The 22,621-nt window shown below is 41.7% G+C and overlaps 1 protein-coding gene across 2 annotated transcripts in view; it reads left to right on the top strand.

Moving 5' to 3' along the window:
- The window catches only part of ADCY5 (adenylate cyclase 5), a 343,803-nt gene that overhangs the window by 194,107 nt on the left and 127,075 nt on the right, over positions 1-22,621 (top strand). For both annotated transcript variants that reach the window (XM_074967144.1, XM_074967142.1), the window contains 2 exons: positions 5,132-5,281; positions 14,065-14,186. In XM_074967144.1, coding sequence (XP_074823245.1) covers positions 5,132-5,281; positions 14,065-14,186 — 272 coding nt within the window. The remainder of the gene's footprint in view (positions 1-5,131; positions 5,282-14,064; positions 14,187-22,621) is intronic.

The raw sequence follows: 22,621 nt of genomic DNA, 5'->3' as shown, positions 1-22,621 counted from the left end.
TATGCTTATAAAATTTGCAGATGAAACCAACCTGGGAGGGGTTGCAAACACTTCAGAGGACAGGGTTAGAATTCAAAATGACCTTGATAAATTGGAGAATTGAACTGAAATCAGTTAAATGAAATTCAATAAAGTGCAAAATGCTGCACGTAGGAAAGAAAAATCAAATGCACAAATGTAAAAGGGGGAGTAACTGACTAGACTGTAGTCCTGCAGAAAAAGATCAGAGGTTGTAGTGGATTACAAATTCAACATGAGCCAACAATGTGAAGCAGTTGTGAAAAAGGTGAATATTATTCTGGGGTATATTAATAGGAATGTCATATGTCACAGCTTGTAATTGTCCCACTCTCCTTGGCACTGGGGAGACTTCAGCTGGAGTAGTATGTCCAGCTTTAGGCACCACATTTTAAGAAAGATGTGCACAAATTGGAGAGAGTTCAGAGGAGAGCAACAAAAAGGATAAAAGATTGTAGAAAACCTGACCTATGAGGAAAGGTTAAAAAAACTGGGCATGTTTAGTCTTGAGAAAAGAAGACTCTGGGGGGACCTGAGGCTGGCAGTCAATTGTTCTCTGTGTCCAGTGAAGATAGGACAGGAAATAATTGGCTTAATCTGCAGCAAGGAAGATTTAGGTTAGATAGATATAAGGATAGTTAAGTACTGGAATAGTCTTCCAAGAAAGGAGGTTGTGGAATCCCCAGCATTGGAGATTTTTAAGAATAGGTTGGACAAACACCTGTCAGGGATGGTGTAGGTAGGTATATTTGGTTCTGCCTCAGTGCCAGAGGTTGGACTAGATGACCTCCTGCAGTCTCTTCCTGCCCTACATTTCTCTGATTTTTAAAGAGATGGCATTGCTTTAAATTTCTCTTCCAATTTTTATTTTGTGTTAACAAGCTTTCAGAACATCTAAAACAAACAAAACCGAAAGATTTTTCTTAAATCTCCAAGGAAACAATATTTGAAGCAAAATTTTCTGCATTATTTTCAATACAAACACTACAGCATTTTGCTAGTGTGTAAGAATCTAAGTGAAAGTGACTAGAAACTGCGTAGTGTATTTTTATTTTCCAAGCAGTGAAAAATGAATCAATTTCGATGGGAGTTAGGTGCCTAGACACTGTTGAAAATCCCTCTAGGTGCCTGTCTGTATCTTTAAGTGTTGAAATACTTTTAAAATCTGGCCCTGGATCTCTCCGTGCCTGAGTAAAATGGAAATGGTAGCACTTCTCTACCTTACAGTGGTAATGTGAGAATAAATACATTAATTATCAGGTGCCCAAGCACTCTGGTAATGGGGGCCAAATAGGTATCTTTGATAGATACAACTAATAAATAAGTGCAACAGCCTTCACCAAAATCAGAGGGCTATGGGTAGACCTCATGGTCGAATGTTTTAGAGGGCAGCGGAGAGAGAATCCAACCCCAAAATAGAAACCTACATTTTCCCATTGCCTCTTAAGAACATTTTTACAAGTATAAATTGCCTGAAATAACTGCCAATAATATGTTTTCTGTTTTCGGGCCATGGAGCTGAGGGAACCAGTTTTAATATCTACATCATCTCCTTCCTCCTGGGACTGTAGCTCGTTACCATAGCAAAACCGCAAGGAACCTGATAAGCAAGTACAGTAGTACCATTTGGCAAACAGGATATAAATTCATTTGCATTAAGTAGACAGAGGGCTATGGAAAAATTATTGAGACAGAAAATCTTTAATTTTGCCTTAATTTATTTTTAAAACACCTGTGAACAAAGTGATTTTAATCAAATACCAAATAAAGTATTCTTCCCCACACACCATCCCTCACATTATTTTAGGAACATCAGATGAACTGTGAGGCCCAAGAGAAATATTTCCAAAGCAAAATGCTGAATGTTGCTTTGAACAGCAAGAGCTGAGCTTTAAATCTTTGCAGAGTCTTGATAGTCTCAACATTATATTGTAGATTTCTTTTTTTTGTTCAAGCCATGTAATATTACAGTCTAAAACAGTTTTCGTTTGGGAGAGTAAATACCGGCTTACATCCATTGCTGGTGAATGTTCATTGCAGTGTAACTTATCTCAGTCTTGTGGAGTGTGATTTTTCTGAGCGTCTTTCGTAAATCAGTCTCTGCAGTCCTGTGGGTTTGTCTGAAATGAAGTTAATGGGGTCTCTGAAAATCATGTTACTACTTTCAGTACCATATATACTTTGATAATGTTTGTTTGTTGAACCCGTTGGATATCATCTGTCTCCATGCACACCTGGATGGTGTGCCATGAATGAGGCAGCTGAGCTACTTACAGCACCAGTGCTGCAATGATATCTGCATCTGTGGACCCCCTCTGACTTCAGTGGGGCTTTGTGTTGGCACAGAGATGTGCCTGCATTAGAGCTCATTGCAGAAGTGAGGTCTTCCCACTGTCCAATGAGTGGACCCCTGTTGTATTCACTGCGCAATGTCTAACCTGCCTAGAGAAGGCTTGTCTACATGAGGACTCTCAGGATTGTTAAAATGAATCTATTTATCCCTTTGAAGGATTAAGCTACAGCAAACTAAGGTCACCTCACTTTTGAATGAGAGCATCCACACAGAGATTTAATGTCCTTTAACAGTGCGTTAACTTCACAGCTTTAGTTGATTTGTCTTAACTTTCCTGGGTGCCTCTGTATAGACAAGTTCTGAGTCTATTCTCACTTAACACATGTTTAAATTGAGAGCAAGTCCATTGTCCTCAGGAGATTTATTTTACATTTGCACTGTGGCAACTACAAACATCATTAAGCCCGAACTTATTTGTATTTTAAAATTACAATGCAATATTGTAAAGTGGAACAGTCGTGTATTATATATTTATGTAAAATATGGTGTGTATGTGTGTTTTGGACTATATTTTATGCATACTGATAAATGTTCTGCTTAATGTGTAACTAAGTAGTTTCAATACAGAGAATTCTGGAGTCAGTTTAATCAGATGATGCAAACAGTGCTATTTAGTGTTAATTCATTGAGTTTGTTTGTAATAACCATTCCGGATTCACAGGCTGTCCATCACAATCAACCCATTTATGAAGCAACATGCAGAACTCTCTGTAATTCCTAGGGAAGTCCTTACTTCCATTTCCTTATTGAATTTCCTTTTCTATGATGATGAACATCAATGTTCTTATGTTTTCTGGGGGGGAAATAATTCTAAAAAACCAATGTTTTCCTCAGTGTCTATAAACAAGTGTTTCTACCAAATATCCTTCTAGAATTAGGACTCTAACAAAACACATTTTTCCACAAAATTTTGTTACCTTTACTTTTGCTCAAATTAGATCTGCTTGATTTGCTTACATGCTAGATTTTCCGATGTTATAAGATATTAAAGACACACAACTATGTTTTACTGGCCCTCCAAAGACCTGGAAGAACTAAGTCTTAGTGGTTTGTATTTTTTTACTGTGTTGATGTAATATCATTCTTGTCCTCATTAATTACAGAACTGTTTTAGCAGTAGCTGGGGGGAAATTAAAGATCTTTAGATTTTTGTTCTTTGCTGTGAAACAAATCCTGAATGCAAGGAAAGCAGTGTAACCACTCCCTAAAAATGCGCTCATGCACTGCAAAACTAGCATTAATATGTGCCTAATTCTGACTGCAAGCAACCCATGCACTAGGTATGGAATATACTCACTTTGTGTGTGTGAGTGGATGATATTCTCATGTAATGACTGGTCCGCAAGGAGGATAAAGTACCTACCACTCCAAAGAGTTCCCCCTTAGCCGAAGCTGTGATAGGTTTTTGGAGCTGAAGGACCAGGATTCTGTTCCCAATTCCTCATAATGGGGGCAGAGTCATTATACAGCAATTGTCTGCTGCCTCCAGCGCATGGATTTATCCCTAGTGTCAGAATAATCCTGATGGGAGTTGTAAATAGAGACTGTTCCTGGGACAGGGAGTGTGTGTGTGCATTGACATGCAATCCCGTAATACTGTCTACTCTAGCATGATAGCAGCATCTTGTTAAAGTTAGATTTTGCCACTACTTGAGTAGTCAGCCTGAGTTCTGAACACCCACTGCTGCTTTCTGGGTTTGATTTACACCTGTGCATGTGCCTGTCAGAATCTGGCTCTGTATCTACAGGGGATGGGGTGGGGGGATTACATTTGAATTGTTGTTGCATTACAGAAAGCCATTCAGAAAAAAGTACTTCCAAGATTTATATCTATGAGACTGTTACAAGTCTGATATTCTGTTCCCCTAGAAATAGGAGCTGTATTCGCACAAGTCTGTCTCTATAGGAAGATACAGTATATCCTGGCTAGCTCGCAAGTGGCTGATGGTACAGAAGAATGGGAAGAATGCTTGTTTCAATGTTACTGGTAGAACTGATTTGAAAATTTCTCTTAAAAAAAAAAATTCAACGCCAATTTTTTTTGAAAATGTTTAATTATTTTGTTTTCTAATCAGCTCTAATTACCAGTGAGAGAGATGTAATTATTTTATTGGGAAATATAGTCACTGTGGAAAACAACAGAGCAATATAGCTCTCCCTACCTATTTGTACATTCACATATGTATATAACATATTATTGACCACATAAAGATGTGATCTGAAAATCATTATAATTCAACTCATCGTAAAGAGCTGAGACTGGGTGATAAAAAAAAAAATTCCCAGTTTTTGAAGTTGATTGAAATCTAAAGTTATTTCCTTGCAATAAGTGAACACTATCTAGAATATGAAAGCTAATGTATCTTTCAAAGTATATTCATGCCGTATATGCAGGTGTTTTAAAACAGTAATAGTTAAAATCTTCCTTCAGATTCTTTTACATAATTCTGAGCTAGCCAAACATAGTCACATTAAAACCTCTTTATAAGTCTCTGACACAGTAATTTTAAGACAATTGATTGCTAACAGAATTAGAGAAAAGCATTTACATTAATGCGAAGAAATACGCTTCTGAAGGCATGTGTAAAAGTTTATACTTCAAAGAACAGCAAAGTAAAATGCACTGAAATGAAGAATACTAAGCTCAATCATGTGTTGGATTGTGGAATGATTCATATAACATGCTGAGCTTTTAAGTATTCTGTCTGTTGTTGATGGTAGGTTTCCAAATTGTAATCATATTTCTCTTTTTTGTTGCAGCTGGTCTCCAATGTTCTCATCTTCTCCTGCACAAACATTGTAGGAGTGTGTACTCATTACCCAGCTGAGGTGTCTCAAAGACAAGCATTTCAAGAGACCAGGGAGTGCATTCAGGCCAGGCTACATTCTCAAAGGGAGAACCAGCAACAGGTAAGAAGGAGAGTGACAAGAAATTTGAGAATAGAACGGCTGATTTGGAATTAGTCTGAAAACTGTTAATTTAGGGCCAGGTACTGAATGACCCTGTGTGAAAAGTTTCAGAGTAGCAGCCGTGTTAGTCTGTATCCGCAAAAAGACCAACAAATTTATTTGAGCATAAGCTTTCATGGGCTACAGCCCACTTAATCAGATGCATAGAATGGAACATATAGTAAGAAGATATATATACATACAGAGAACATGAAAAGGTGGAAGTTGCCATACCAAATCTAAGAGGCTAATTAATTAGGATGAGCTATTATCAGCAGGAGAAAAAAAACTTCTGTAGTGATAATCAAGATGGCCCGTTTCAGACAGTTGACAAGAAGGTGTGAGGATACTTAACATGGGGAAATAGATTCAATATGTGTAATGACTCAGCCACTCTCAGTCTCTATTCAAGCCTAAGTTAATGGTATCTAGTTTGCAAATTAATTCCAGTTCAGCAGTTTCTCATTGGAGTCTGTTTTTGAAGCTTTTCTATTGCAAAATTGCCACCTTTAAGTCTTTGTTACTGAGTGACCAGAGAGGTTGAAGTGTTCTCCTACTGGTTTTTGAATGTTATGATTCCTGATGTCAGATTTGCGTCCATTTATTCTTTTGCGTAGAGACTGTCCGGTTTGGCCAATGTACATGGCAGAGGGGCATTGCTGGCACATGGTGGCATATATCACATTGGTAGGTGTGCGGGTGAACGAGCCCCTGATGGCGTGGCTGATGTAAAACCCCTCCAGCGCATCATCAAAGATTTACAACCTATCCTGAAAGACGCTCCTTCACTCTCACAGATCTTGGGAGACAGACCTGTCCTCACTTACAGACAGCCCCCCAACCTGAAGCAAATACTCACCAGCAACCACACAACAAAAACACTAACCCAGGAACCTATCCTTGCAACAAAGCCCAATGCCAACTCTGTCCATGTATCTATTCAAGTGACACCATCATAGGACCTAATCACATCAGCCACGCCATCAGGGACTCATTCACCTGCACCCTGGATGAAATTCACCCTGAGCAGAGGGTTTGCACGGTTCTTATGCATCATTTAAGTCCCATCTAGGCCTATCTTGAGCATGAGTGGCATATGGGCCTTGTGCTGGCCCTCTGTACAGGGCATATACTTCACCCCATCATAAGTGCACAGCACAATGATTTGTCAGCACAACAAATAGCATTTGGTAGTGGTAGGGCTGTTGTTCTGCTCTTCTGCACACATTAGCAGCGGGAGGCCAACTGTGGCAGAAATTAAGTAGTTCCCCATAGAGGGTGCTGCCCCAGTGCCTCCAAAGGCATTCTTCTGTCTGTCTCTAAAGCACCCTCACTTCACATTGTGTGTGTGTGGCTTTGAACACAACACTACAGGCTTCCGCTGACTTCCATTTTAGTTTTTAACCATTTTTAATGTCCTCAGTTAGTGTCCTGTGTACTTTTGTTTGTTAGAAAAAGGCCTAATTGCTATCAGCTCACAGTCTTGTTCTCAAGGGCTGTGGGCATATCTATTTGCTAATTCATTCTTTGGTTTTGCTGCAATGAGTCTCTTACATCATAATAATTAGAGATGAAAAGACTTTTTAGGTCAGCTTGTCCATTCCCTTGATAATGTGGGACCATGCCCCGCAGTAAATTTTCCAGTCCAGTTTTAAATAATTCATGAAATGAGGTTTCTGTGGCTTCTCTTGAGAAGTACCTTACAGTTTTGATTGCGAGTTCGGATAGGAGGGGAATGAATCAGTTGAAATGGCTGTGCATTTCTGTGAGTCATAAGGGCAACACAACTTTCACTATACTACTCTGCTTTCACACACCTGCATCTGTAGATCTGGCCATGGACAGAGTTATTCTGGGCTACTTTGGGCCAACATGGGCACCATGAAATGAAGAATGTATGTATACCTAAGTTTATTTTATTTATTTTGATATCTGGTACATAAAGAGCATCTATTTCATGCACTAAGTGTAGGGTTGCAAGTTGTCTGGTTTTCGATCAGAATGCCCAGTTGAAAAGGGACCCTGGCGGCTCCAGTCAGCTCCGGTCAGCACTGCTGACCAGGTCACTAAAAGTCTGGTAGGCGGCGCAGCAAGGCTAAGACAGGTCCCTGCCTGCCATGGCTCTGTGCAGCTCCTGGAAGCAGCGGCTTGTCTCCCTTTCGGTTCCTATGCATATATGCCACCCCAAGTGCTGGCTCTGCAGCTCCCATTGGCCAGCAATCATGGCCAATGTGAGCTGCAGGGGTGGTGCCTGAGGATGGGGCAGTGCGCAGAGCTGCCTGGCCGTGCCTCCATGTAGGAGCTGGAGGGGGGACATGCTGCTGCTTCCAGGAGCTGCCTAGGTAAGCGCTGCCTGGAGCCTGCACCCCTGACCCCCTCCTGGATCGCAGCCCCAGCCCTGATCCCCCTCCCACCCTCCAAACCCCTCGGCCCCCGCCCAGAGCACCCTCCTGCACCTCAAACCCTTCATCCCCAACCCTACCCCAGAGCCTGTACCCCCAGTGGGAGCCCTCACCCCCCCATATCCAAACCCCCTGCCCCAGCCTGGAGCCCTGTCCTGCACCCCAAACCCCTCATTCCCAGCCCTACTCCAGAGCCCGCACCCCCAGCCGCAGCCCTGATCCCCCTCCTGCCCTCCAAACCCCTCGGTCCCAGCCCGGAGCACCCTCCTACACTCCAAACCTCTCATCCCCAGCCCCACCCCAGAGTCTGCACCCCCAGCCAGAGCCCTCACCCCCCACACCCCAACCCACTGCCCCAAACCGGAGTCACCTCCTGCACCCTGACCCCCTCATTTCTGGCCCCACCCCAGAACCCACACCTCCAGCCCAGAGCCCATACCTCCTCCCATACCCCAACCCCCTGCCTAAGCTCGGAGCACTTTCCTATACTTCGAACCTCTTGGCTCCACGCCCCAGCCCGGAGCCCCCTCCTGCACCCCAAACCTCTCATCCCTCGCCCCACCCCAGAGCCCATAACCCCAGCTGGAGCCCCCACCCCCTCCTGCATCCCAACCCACTTCGTCAGTCCGGAGCACCCTCCCGCACCCTGAACTTCTCATTTCTGGCCCCACCCCAGAGCCTGCACCCCCAGCTGGAGCCCTCACCCCCTCCTGCACCCCAACCCCCTGCCCCAGGCTGGTGGAAATGAATGAGTGAGTGAGGGTGGAGAGAGCGAGTGACAGAAGGAGGGGGGATGGAGTGAGCAGGGGAGGGGCCTCAGAGAAGGGGTGGGGCAGGGGGAGGGGCAAGGATGTTTGGTTTTGTGCAAGTAGAAAGTTGGCAACCAGAACTAAGTGACTTTTACACAAACTAAAAATACAGTCACAAAAATACAGTAAGGTAAAACCAGCAACCTTCCTTCCCCCAAATCCCCAAACTAGGAAAATGTTTTACCTACAAATGCCAGATGTCAATAAGCCTCTCCCTTCCACAAAACCCTGGCAAACAGATGGGCTTTGCAGCATGTCCTGAAGTTTGGGCTACTTCAGATGAGGCTTTGCAAAGTCAAGAGGCCCTCATGGAGAACACCCTGCTAGCAGATCCCTCCCTTTTAAACTGAGGGGAATGTCTCCCCAGACTGTAGTTATGACGCATGGGGGGAGAGGGTGTCCAGTTTATAGGTCAAAAACAGAAACCCCATTTCATGAGTTTAGAGGTTTATAGGTCAAAAACAACAGCTTAAGCTCCACCCAGAAACCCCCCAGCAGCCAGTGTAGGTCCTAGAATGCTGGTGTTATGGTCTCACAGCAAGATCCCTTGTTCAATAAGTTTGCTACTTCATCCTGAACTGTTACTGATTTCCCGGTTCATTTAAGGTGTATCCCCTGTAAAATGCATTGCGGTAATCTTGTCTTCAGGTGACAAGACATGAATCAGTCTCCAGACTAAGCATAGGTAAAAAATATCCATCCAGGCCAACTGCTGCTATAAGATTATCTAACCGTATCTGGGGAATCTGACAGTACTATCACATGCTGTATGGGAGAGAGCTAAGTGTAAAGGGAATGCTTGTCTCTCTCAATAGCTGAAGTTGGTCCAATAAAAGTTATTACCTCACCCACCTTCTAGTGATTTCATTATCCACTATAACCTAACAAGGAGTAGTAAGTGAGATTAGCATTGCCGGAATGGAATAAAGAATTCTTAGCTGAAATTGCACACCCTAAACAACCTCCAACAAGTGCGTATTTTCTAAGGATTAGAGGAAAGGACTTGAAGTCAGGCCTACAGGCTTCTACTCCCAGCATTACTAATTTTTTGACCACGAACAAGTCACTCGCCCTATCTGTCAAACAGGTATAATTATTTTATGACTACCTATTTCACAAGCAGGTTCACAGGTTTAATTAATTACTGTTTGTAAGTGCGTTGAGGTCATCATGGGGAAGTGCAACATATTACTGATTAACAGTACTAGCTAGTAATATAGGTATGTTAGCTAGTTATACATAGCCAGCTGGAGAGCGAGAGAGATCTATCTGTAATTCTGTATCTTTATCTAGTATATCTTCATATAAAAATCAAGGAAATATATATAATTTGTACTTATTTCTCTCCTCCTGTCTGACTATTGCCAACATAAGTATAGCAAGGCAATACTATTCACCTGGCCAATACATGCTGAATGATATTACAGTTAGGGTGCAGTGTTTCATTAGAGATCTCCGTGAAATTTAAAGCTAGATACTAGCTGTGTGATGTTTTATTGTGTATGTTCTTAACCGGTTACATAAAATGAAGATGTCTAACTGGTACCAGTAAATTGTATTGAACTGTGCTTAGATTAGTTATTAAATGAAGGCGTTGGGCTTCTGATCACCATTGTGGTGCTGTAAGCACAAGATCATCCTTCTGCCCTTATGGACCTACGGAGAGCGTCACAAGCCCATAAGATGTCCCTGGGTTAAGGACTAGAGCTTTACAAATACCTGATTTTTTTTTATTTGCCGACTGATGTGGAAATAATAAAAAAAAAATGCAACTTTTTGATGAACCAAAAAGTTGAAAAAAATCTGGATGGGGTTGAGTGGGGAATTGATTTAATTTTGTTACTCAGGGGCTTGGGGGTGGGGGTTACATTTTTAAATAAATTTGAAGAAAATTTACAAATGAAAAGTAGTTTCAAATCAAAAAAGTTTTGAAAATATTGGAACAAAATACTTCAATTTTTTCCAATTTTTATTAAGTGAAAGAATTGGGCGAATTCAACACCAATTCACAAAATGTATCGATCAACTAGAAACTGCATTTTTAGCCCCCAAAAAAAGTTTTTGCCAAAAAAATTTGCCCAGCTCTATTAAGGAGTTTTTATTTGGCTCTCTGAGTTATCTGACAGATATGTAATATTCCATGTAGGATTTAGCAGCTTCTGCACATCTGAGGGTGTCCATTACAATTATTATCTGAGAGGCAACAGTGTGTTCAACAATGTGCCTTGGTTATTCCATTAAATATATGAAATATATTGTGCTTTTGTGTTCATGACATACATTAGTGTCAGAAGCGCAAGTATAACTGATGTGCAAATAGGTAAAGTTAGTTATTTTCATATTCAAGCACCCGGGCACAGATGATGCACACCTCTTTTATCATGTATTTTCAAGGACCACAGTGTCTTGTCTCAGCTGCTATAGTTTTGAGCTGTGCCTGATAGTGATCCCTCATGCATTTTGTTCCATATTGTTGGTACACATGAAGGGACTGGAAATGGGAATCAAGCCCTGACAATGTACGTTAAAGGACAAGTAAATACAGTGCAACACTATGGATTGTAAAGATTTCTCTAGTGAGTGCATTGCATATATTATCAACAAGTTTGCTCTCTTACAGTTCTCGCAGAGTTTGTTATGCTGTACTTGGACACAAGTAAATAGGCAACAGTAAGACATAAATATGAATTAAAAACCAGAATTGTGTTTTATAATGGAATGAACTATTGAAAAGAGGGGTTTTAATGGTGATGTGAGCAATTAGTACAAGAGCATTGACCCCTCTGAGTCATGATTGCAGTTTGATCCGTGGAGTTCTGTGTTGCTAGGGATTAATGAGCTGTTGAATAAGGTTATGGACCTTCATTTAGACTAGATTATGATTGTGTGGTTGGTGAAGGGGACAGTTGCTTTCCTCCATGCTATGTAGCTGCAATTGTCATGCAGGAAAAAGAGATGGTAAGGATAGGTACAGTGTATAAATCTTTCTGATTCTACACTGTTGCCAGAACATGTTGCCTCTTGCCTACTGATTAGAATACATTTGAGTTGGACCAATAAAATAGATGTCCGTATTTTAATCAGCCTTTTTCTTGTAGAAAAAAATACTTAAACTAAAAGAATTTTGAGGGGAAATGAGAAAAGAAAAGGCAAATAAAGGATTTAGGCAAAACCGTATTGTTTCTGGTCTAACTCCAACAACAGGCACACAACACCGCCATGCATACACATGCAGATTGACATTCTGCAACTTCTGCATAAAAATTACTACCAGATTTAGGCCGATCACAAGCTACATAGATGGCCAAATCACAGAGGCTTTTCTCTGATATTTAGGAAAAGTTGTCCCGCTCCCATCAGTTGTAGTGTGACACAATAACTCACTTTCTTAAGGTACAAAACTAGATAGTGAACACCATACAAAGTAATTTTATGGAAGCTACACTGAGCCCATGTTAATCTTTAAAACACACAAATATTACCAATAAACAAGGATGCCCCTTAGTTGCTCAGGATGAGGGTAGAGAGATGTGGACTGTGGGTGATGGAAGGTAGGTCATGGAGGTAATGTCACTGTATGTATGCATGTTTACTGTGCCTTATGCAATTGGGCCCTGATCCTAATTGTGGTTTTTAGGTGCTACTGTAAAACTACTACTAATAGTGTGTTTACCGATGGAGGAATTCTGCGCCACTGCGCATGCATAGAATTTATGTCTCTTGCAGATTTCTTTGCTTCCCCCCAGAAAAATGACTTTCTGATGGGGAAGCAAGTGGAAGCCACAAGAGTGGTCATGCAGCCCTCCCCAGCAGTATGTTTTGGGTGCCCAGGGCAGCCAACAGAGAAGTAAATCACTGTGGGGCAGGAAGCGGGATTGGGGAAGCTGGTGGCTCCTCCCTGCACTGGGCTTAGCTGCTAGTCCCAGCTGGGCTGGGGAGGACAGGACTTCCTCTTCCCCTATACTGCATCCAGGGCTGGGTCAGGACCCCCCCCCCCGCCCCAAGATTTTTCACTGGACTGCAGGAAGCTCTGCAAACTCCCCACCCCCACCCCACTTCCTGCACCCATTGCTCCTCAGCTGCAGGGGGAGGGATCCCTGTACAGGGAGCTGCTCTCCCATCTGCTCAACCCTGTGCATCCAGACCCTCCCACCCAGCCTCACCTCCCCCCACACTCAGAAACCCCCTGATGAGCCCCACTCCCTCTGCACCTGGACTACCCCGACGAGTCAGCTGCACCTGGATCTCCACCCCACTGAGCCCTCCCTCACTCAGAACCCCCTGCCGAGCTCTATCCCCCTCCCCCACACTGAGCCCCAACCACCTTCACCTGGACCCCCCTGAAGAGTCCCATTACTGTTGCACCCAGAACCCCCAACATGCCCCTGAGCATCCAGATCCCCCCACACATACCTGGATGCCCCACTGAGCCACCCGCACCCAGATTGCCCCACACAGAATCCTTTCAACCCATCCCACACTAAGCACCTACATACTTGGATCCTGCCTGCCCACACCTGGTGCACCTGGCACGGAGGGACAAGGCACTGGGGTGTTTCTAGGGCAGTCCGGTCCTTGAGCTGCATCAGGGTTGGGTGCAGCCTCAGCGCTGAGTCCATGTCCCGGAGTGGGGGAGCTGCACAGTAATCTACCACCTTTTGTGCAGCCAGTGGCCTGTGCTCCCCAATGCCATGCTGGAGCCTCCACATTTATGTGACAAATAAAATTTTGCAGAATTTTTAATGGGGGGGGGGCAGAATTTTTAATTTTTTGGCTCAGAATTCCCTCAGGAGTGTGTGTTGTACAATTGGGCCAAATTCTCCTGCCAGTTGTATTGGTGCAACCCTTCCCTGCCATGGAGAACCCATATTGCTTGTAGTGAGGAACGCTGCCTTTGAGAGTTAGATTATGCTCTGCCTGTTACAGGTTAGTGAAGTAAAATGGGACTCTTAAACGGATTTCAGGGGAATTGGGAAATCAGTCCTGTAGCCTTACACCCAAGGGAGAACCCTGTAACGATGCATGGCTTATATAACGAGACTTCCCAGTCTACATTTTACATCAGGCTTTGTCACTCTTGCTACCTGTGAATGCGTTCAGCTAGTAATACTGCTCTTTAAAGAGCCCCTCAGTACTTTGCAGTGACTGCTGGTCTATCTAATGAAGTCCTGCTGCTTTGGAGCCCCCTACTGGAATGCAAACTTGTGTACGATACAGACTCAGGCACTGAAGCAGCTGCCTCCATATGGCTCCTTAATCTGGAAGAATCTGCAGCTGTGGATAGCAGATACAGTAGATCTGGGATAAAGGCTAATTTATTTTCCTTTGATATTGTGTTCTTATTTTTCTGGGTGGGACAGGACCCCCCGTGCCTTGATGGCAGAACCGGTTGCTGCATTTATGGAGACTATTCCTCTTGCTTTTGCTCATCAGTCACTGAACTGATGGCTTCGTTTCTCTCAGATAAGAAACAACGTGTGTTTGTTAACTGGGAAGCAGGCGTTTTAATTGGTTCATCTGTCTGACTCAACAGGAGCGGCTCCTGCTCTCTGTACTTCCTCGTCACGTTGCCATGGAGATGAAAGCCGACATTAATGCCAAACAGGAGGATATGATGTTTCATAAGATCTACATCCAGAAGCACGACAATGTCAGGTAAGAACTGCTGACTGAATCCCAGCTGGCAAGGAAAGTGGGGGGCCTTACTGAGCCCCACCTTTTAGTTACAGAGAATTAAAGTAGCAGGTGGCAGGGACACACAATCCAAAATAAATAACAGCTAGAAAATTGAATTAAAAAGCAGCGCCAACAAACAGTGAGTTGTGTGTGGGATGGGCTGGAAGCATCCTCTGTATCTGCAACATCTTCCTTTCAGGAAGTAGTTTCTACGATATCACTCTTTCAAGAACTTTTCCTGGGATCCTTCACACTTTTTAGAAAGGTGCTGGGGAGTCCCATGTTGTTTGGTTGCTTGTTTAATTATCGAGTAAACCATCCTAGTTACCTCAGCTTGCACTCCTTTCTGACTTGCAACACCTGGGTGAAAAAAGAACTGCAGAGTCTTAAAATGACTTGAATATTCATCACTAGCCTTAAACAACAAGCTTTGTAATCAGTGAGAACCAACTCCTAGCAGCTACTCCAGTAACAGACAGTGCACCAGTGTTCCACAGCTCTCTGGTCTCGCCCTTTAGAGAAAGTCCCACAAGAAACAGACACTGAATCTGTGGCAAGCAGTGCACAATCAAATACAATGTTTGTATTGCTGAGAGGAAGCCAAGTCTTGCAAGTTTCTAATCACCGTCACTCCCATTGATTTCAAGGGGTTCTTCATCACATCATGTGTTTGGGCTTTTTGTGAGCATTGGGAGATACAGCAGCTTGGCTAGTGAGAGAGGACTGGTTGGCGTCAATTCATGTGTTTGGGAGAACAGAGAGGAGGACGAGAAGAAATATTAATTTATCTTGACATTTTTAAAGGAGCAAAATCTGATGCCCACAGGATGTTGATGAATAATTTAATTTTGATGTGACTTATCTCTGCTGCAGTAGTAAACCTGCGTGGGGTTATTTTGGCCTTCATTGAGCCAGACTCTGAAGTGGTTTGGTAGCTCTCCTCCAGCCATGGCACTAGATAAACTAGGGAAGAAAGGTTTCAGAGTAGCAGCCGTGGGTGCCACAAGTACTCCTTTTCTTTAGGGAAGAAAGCTTTCCCTTCCCTCTCATCAATGCCCCACAGGGTAGATTATATCTGTTACTCAAATGAGACAGTTTTTCTCAACAACTTGTGTGACATGCTTTACTACCCTGATTTGTGTTTTGGTATCCAACGCAATTTATAACCTGATACTTGGTAACCAACAAATACAATTAAAATAGGTTTACTGTGTCTCTAATTTATGTACTATCCTTCTGTGATTAGTAATTTATTATTATTTGTGTTACCATGGCACCTGGCAGCCCCTAGTCGTTGTGCTAGGTTCTGTACAAATACAGAACACAGAGGCAGTCCCTGCCCCAAAGAACTTGCAGTCCCATTCTTTGATTCGAGGCAGTAAAACACATTTAACCTATTCAGACTTGTCAAAGCAGTTGAAAGCAACGACAATCTGATGTGTCTGTAGCTGTAAAAAAGCATAACAGGTGACTAGAAAATGGCAACAAATGGCAGTGTTATGGACTATTCATGTGGAAAGCCCAATGAAATCAGTGGGAGACTTTCCATTGAATTTAATGGGCTTAGATCAGGCCTCTGTTTTTGATTGTAACCTGGACATATCAAATGGTCTGGTACCTCTGATATCCATGCATGGGTAGGATGTAAGACAAAAATTTAATCAGCTATGAAAGGCTCCTTTAATGATGTAAAAGTAAATTATACAGCTTTTAAATGAATGCAGATTTTTATGGTAACTGGTGTAGTGATTTTAAATCAGACACAGTATATTACATCAAAAGAGTACTTGTAACAACATGAGCTACCGCATTCTTTATGACAGGTTTCATTTTTTCCTATTCAATTTGTTTGGGAAGAGTTTGTAACTTCAGCGTGATCGGATGGTGGTCACAATTTCTCTTGAAGAAAAATGACTTCTTCTCAGTACCTAAAAGTTGGCTTGATATTTGAATAGCATGTGACTAGTTGTACTAGAGCAGTGGTTCTCAAACTTTTGTACTGGTGACCCCTTTCACATAGCAAGCCTCTGAGTGCGACCCCCCCTTATAAATTAAAAACACTTTTTTTATATATTTAACACCATTATAAATGCTGGAGGCAAAGCAGAGTTTGGGTGGAGGCTGACAGCTCGCGACCCTCACTGTAATAACCTTGCGACCCCCTGAGGGGTCCCAACCCCCAGTTTGAGAACTCCTGTACTAGAGGAAGCAATACAGGACAACCACATATCATCATATTGGGTAGTATTCAACCAGCTTTATGTGATGTTGCAATTCCTGGATTTGGAATAGAGGACATGCAAATAAAATCATCTTTATGAAGATTTGATTGTCTTTTTAGGACAATACTTCATCTGAAATTTTGTTGGATATTATAGAAACCTTCCTCAAATAACTGGGGGCAAGCTTAACTGTTGTTTCATCTTTATTTCATTGAAACCATATTACATAAAGTTGGGCTGAGATACACTTTTCCCCTAGATATTTTATCTTCAGTACAGACTCTTCTTTAACAAACAATCAAAAATAAATTCTACCAGAGTTAAAGGATAAAATAGAATACTGAGTTCCACTAGTAATTGATAGGGTCACAATGAGCAAATAAATATAGTCATTACACTTGAAATTATATAATGCTAATAGTTCTCTCTTCAACTCTAAAATCTGATTAGAATTTTTCAGATAAGTCATACTTAATATGATGACTTCTTCAGCTGAGGAGGTGTAATAGCTTATTTCAAATGAGATGAGACAATAACAGATTCAAAGGAGATATTTGCTAGTCCTTGAGTAAGAGGTGCTATAAGAGATATGCACCGCCTTAACATCCAACCAGGAATTGGATCCAAAACAGAGGTCACCCTCAATCCATGTATCATGTCTTTGATATGAAATGCAGAAACCTTATTAGAGTTTCTTGAGGGTCTCTAGGCAACAAGTTAACAAAGCTAGAAACAGAGAATAGCTGACTTAATATACAGTTTGCTCTTAGTGATTTGAAACTTGTACAAGAAGTAATTACAGATGTTATTGCAGCTGCTATTAGAGGGGTTTAGAAGATTGTTCCATTTTTTTCCTGATTGTTTTCTTCCCTTTTTGGTCTATGTATTATGAAGAAGGGTCTCAAGGCAATTCTTCCCCCATGCAAAATGAGCCCCCCTCAGTTCAGATAGGGTATTGTGGTATTTGATCTTGCAAGTCTTATTTTAAATTCTCTGTCAATGCTGCATCAAAACCCAATGTGTATCAGCTACAAATTATTCAGATTATCCTACAGTGCCTCCATGGATTTCTGTAATATTCCATTTAGTCTAACCCTTATCTTGCGGGCATTCGAGACAGAGGGACATGTGTACTTCCCAAGGCTTAGAGACACTTATTTGATCATGCTGAATGTCATGTTGCTTCAATGCTCTGTCCCTCTGTCTCGAATGCCCGCAAGATAAGGGTTAGGCTAAATGGAATATTACAGAAATCCATGGAGGCACTGTAGGATAATCTGAATAATTTGTAGCTGATACACATTGGGTTTTGACGCAGCATTGACAGATAGAGAATTTAAGTAAGACTTGCAAGATCAGAGTCACAAACCAATAAACGAGAATCTAAAAGTTGTTTAAGATGCCAGGTTATATACATGAATCAACAATTTTAAAGGGGAAGTTTGAGCTGAAAGAGAAAAATTGATAGTCAAATGTGACCTCAAGTTGATGACCAACAGCGGGAGAGAAATAGTAACAGAGATGACAAAATCCAGTGAAGGAACCGTTGGTATAAACAGACAAAACCTTTTATTATGTTTTTAACCAAGGTTGCTAAGTAACATTAAAGGTGAAACATGCATACCAAAGAACATTACAATCCAAAAAAAACCCACAGCCCAAGGCATATGAAAACACAAAATCATCACAGATAGAGTCTGCAGAGAACATAAAGATTGGGGGAGTGGTGAATAATGAAGAGGACAGGTCACTGACACAGAGTCGTCTGGATTGCTTGGTAAACTGGGCACAAGCAAACAATATGTATTTTAATAAGGCCAAATATAAATGTATACATCTTGGAATGAAGAGTATAGGCCATATTTACAGAATTGGAGACTCTATCCTGGGAAACAGTGAATCTGAAAAAGATATGGGGGCCCTGGTGGATAATCAGCTGAACATGAGCTCTCTGTGCGACATTGTGGCAATCCTTGGATGCATAAACAAAGGAATCTTGAGGAGTGGAGAGTTTATTTTACCTCTCTAGCTGGCACTGATGCAACTGCTGCTGGAATACCATGTCCAAGAAGGATTGGAGAGAATTCAGAGAAGAACCAGGAGAAAGATTAAAGGCCTGTAAAACATACTTTGTAGTGACAGACTTAAGGAGCTCAATTTATTTAAGTGATGAAGAGACGGTTAAGGGGTAAGTCTATAAGTATCTCCATGGGGAACCTTGTTTGATAATGGGCTCTTCACTTTGACAGAAGATAAAGGTAAAACAAGATTCATTGGCTGGAAGTTGAAGCTACACAAATTCAGACTGGAAATAAGGTTGCAAATGTTTAACAATGAGGGGAATTAACCCCTGGAACAATTTATCAAGAGTTGTGGTGGATTCTCCAGTACTGACAAGTTTAACATCAAGATGGGATGTTTTTTTCTAAAAGAGCTACTCTAGTTCAAACAGGAATTATTTCCAGGAAGTTCTGTGGTCTGTGTTGTCCAGGAGGTAAGGCTAGATGATGATCACAGTGGTCTTCCTGGTCTTAGTCTCTAGGAAGCATATTGAAGTATACAAGTAGACAAATATAGACAAGTTGATAAATATTCAAATATCCTAACAGCTTGATCCTTTAAATAGATATACATATGTAAAAATATAACATGGCACATTCCAAAGATATCCTTCGCTTTGCCCCTCTCGTTGAGTCATAGAATCATAGAATATCAGGGTTGGAAGGGACCTCAGGAGGTCATCTAGTCCAACCCCCTGCTCAAAGCAGGACCAATCCCCAATTTTTGCCCCAGATCCCTAAATGGCCCCCTCAAGGATTGAACTCACAACCCTGGGTTTAGCAGGCCAATGCTCAGAGTAAATTCCTGAAAGGTGCTGAGTTGAAGGCACTCGGCACCTTGTAGGATCAAACATTTTAGATGGTAAACTCTTCTGGTCATGGACCTTGCCTCCTCCATGTTCAGTAGAATATTAAGGACCTTATCCAAAGCCCATTGAAATCAATGGAAAGACCATCAGTCACTTCAGTGGGCTTTGACTCCAGCCTAAGCACTATCAGCACTTAAAAGATAGTAACTAGAAAATGCAAAGGTACAAAATAAGTATCAAGTGCCCAAATCAAATCCCTTAAGAATTTTGGAGTACATTCTGCCACATTTACTTTTGTTAATCAATATGAATAAAGGTGAAGGATTCTATATGTTAGGCCATGTCTAGACAGGAAAAATAGGTTTTGTTTTAAGCATGCTAGCTAGCATGTTTTAACTAACACCTCTTTAGACACTAGATTATATTGGGCTTCATGCCTCTTGAAAACATGTTAGCTGGTTGTGGTCGAAGCGAGAAGGGAGCCTAGATATTTCCTCAACCAGCTAACACTTTAAAAGAAAAAAAGAGAGAGTGAGTGTTAAAAGCACATGCTTAAGTGCTTTGCTGAATTGATGCCTTAATTAATATGTTTTAAACCAGGAGTCTCAAGGTCCCGGCCCGCGGGCCATCTGTGGCCCAGAACCTCCCCACTGCGGCCTGCGGAGAAGAGATGCATGCAGACACACTGCCGGCAATGTCTGCTGCAGGCACCACCCCCTGCAGCTCCCATTGGCTGGAGGAGAGGGACAGAGATACCATCATTAGTTGCTGGGCGGAGTCAGCCAGTGAGGCAGCATCATTAGTTGCCGGGCAGAGTCAGCCATGGAGGCAGCATCATTAGTTGCTGGGCAGAGTCAGCCATGGGGGCAGCATCACTTTTTTCCACAATGAATATAAACAAGTCAAAATACCGAACACAACTATCTGATGCCCACCTTGGTGCAATCCTGAAGGTTTCAACTGCTCAGTCACTGAGGCCAAACATCAACAAACTGACAGAACTGAAGCATTGCCAGGTGTCTGGCAAACACTAAAAACTCTCTGGCAGGCAAATAATTGTATAAAGTTGTATGACAGTTTTATTATTTCTAAGAAATTTGAAATAAAAAATACAATATAAATGTTTTCTTTTCTGAACACCATCTTCAGTGACATTATTGGCCCGCTGGGAGGATTTGAGAACTGGCACTGGCCCTAAGGTAAATTGAGTTTGAGACTCCTGTTTTGAACACTAGAGTAAACAGGTTTTAAGTGCCAGTTGAAGTCAATGGGACTTCAGTATACATTTGAAGTTAAGTATGTGGTCAAGTATTTTGCTGAATTGGGGCCTAAAATGTGCTATGTAATTCCTTTTCAAACTCAGTCTATTTTCCTAGCCTAGACATGGCCTTATTGAAAGCAAAGGGCAAATGACTTTAGAATTAGTACATCTCCTCTACCTGTACTTCAGAGAAATGAAAAAATAAGTAAGAGTACCGGAAAAGGAGATGTGATTTGGAACAAATGACTCCTTTTACTCTAGGAGTCAGGCATGAAGTCCATTGCCTTGAGTGGGCTCAGTAAAACCTTCTCTACTGGGAATTATTCTTTACTGCGGGACCTTTTTAAAGCCTATATTTGTACCTAGAACCTTGTTGGTGGGCGCAGTGTGCAAATCAAATAAATAAAGGAATGTAACTGAAAATTAGCAGGCATGCTTTTCCCTTTAATCTGTGCAACAGTCAAGGAAAGCTTTTTGTTTGAGGTTGGAAAAATCCAACCAGTCTTGTTTGTTTTTCAGTGTTTTAAAAAGTAAAAAGATCTAAGTTCTATATTAGAGAAAGGTCATTGTGTCAAGGCAATTCAGAAACATGTTAAATCAGTGCAGGGGTCTGTGCCTGCCCATTGAATGTGGCTTCCTGTTGATGATTAATGAACAGAAACATTTCCTTCCTAGTTAATAGAAGTGGCAAAAGTTTGTTTGTTTATTTATTTATTTATTGTTTTCACTTGAATTTTGTAAATCATTCTCCTAACAAAACTCTTCTAGTGATCTCTCACATTAGCTAAAAGAGGCTGATCTTGTTGTCTACTGTGTTTTGGTTTACATTTGCATTTATTGATTCAAAGATGATTTTAGGATTATTCCTGTAATATCCAACCTCTGAGAACAGTCATTCTACTAATGCTTCATAGATAGGGAAGGCAAAGTGATCTGATAATCATTGTGGAAGTAATGCAGCTGACTGCAACCATAGGTTTGATCTGAGCAGGTTCAGCTCAGCCTTTTGACCTTCTGAAGCAGGTACATTGAGCTCCCTGACGTCTGTGTGTTTAGGTCTCTTGGATGAAGCCCTTATGAGCTTCCAGGTCCTGTCTGCTCCATGTGCACCTTGTGAAGAACCTGAAGAAAAAAAGGCTTTTACCTGGTATCCTTACCCAGAAATTCTCCTAATCCTTCACAGTTTTGCAGCGTATTCTGTGTCAGTTATCTGCCTGGCTGCTGCCACACGCATTTTTGGTATGTGCTTGAAGCATATACATTTTTTGATTGATATTTACAAGATAGAGTGAACAGAATTAAAAGAGAACTACAAGTGCAATAGTGTGTTACCATACCTAGAAATCCTGCAAGCAACTTTAGGGTTTCAGAAATATAAAATATATATACAAGTTGTTTATGAATTTTCATGAAGGATGGGCTCAGGATGCAAAATTTGGCTTATGATCACCTAAAGTTTTGAGGATATTTGGAAGCCAAGCTTTTGTTTTGTCCTGTTACAGAGAGAGAGAGGAGCCGTTTGCTGAATTCAGATCCAGATAGTCTTCAAATTCTCTAAAGATGACTGGATCTGGGATTTTGTTGAGGACCTATCTTTAATTTTACTTAGTAGGAAAATTGTCTTCTAATGGAAAACGCTGTCTTGTAAACTGTTGTGGGAAGTTACTCTATCTGTTTTGCAATGATACTCAACATGGAAACCTACCACATCCCTTTCTAAGTGTTATTGACTGTTGATGTTTTTAGTTATTTGTAGTCATGTTTCTTCTGCTAATCTTAATATCTCCTTCACTCCCCCCCCGATGGGTGTGGCTTTTTCACAAAAATATTCAGTTTGTCCACCTTTCCAGAAACTAACCTGTCATATAATAGTACCATGACTCTGTAAGGAATACAACTTTCACAAGTGGACCATTATTGTCCTTCCAAGTGTCTGAGAATAATTTTCCTAGAAATGAAGAGATGAGACTAATTTTCCCATGATTTTTTCCAGGTATTTTAGATAATTTCCCTATGCATGTGTAACACCGACAGACCCTGGTCGTCGGGCAGGATGGAACTG

Source organism: Natator depressus, chromosome 11 (assembly GCF_965152275.1).
Source record: "Natator depressus isolate rNatDep1 chromosome 11, rNatDep2.hap1, whole genome shotgun sequence".
Classification (NCBI taxonomy): domain Eukaryota; kingdom Metazoa; phylum Chordata; order Testudines; family Cheloniidae; genus Natator; species Natator depressus.
Note: the sequence above shows the minus strand (reverse complement) of the source record. Positions and strands in the feature narration are given on the sequence as shown.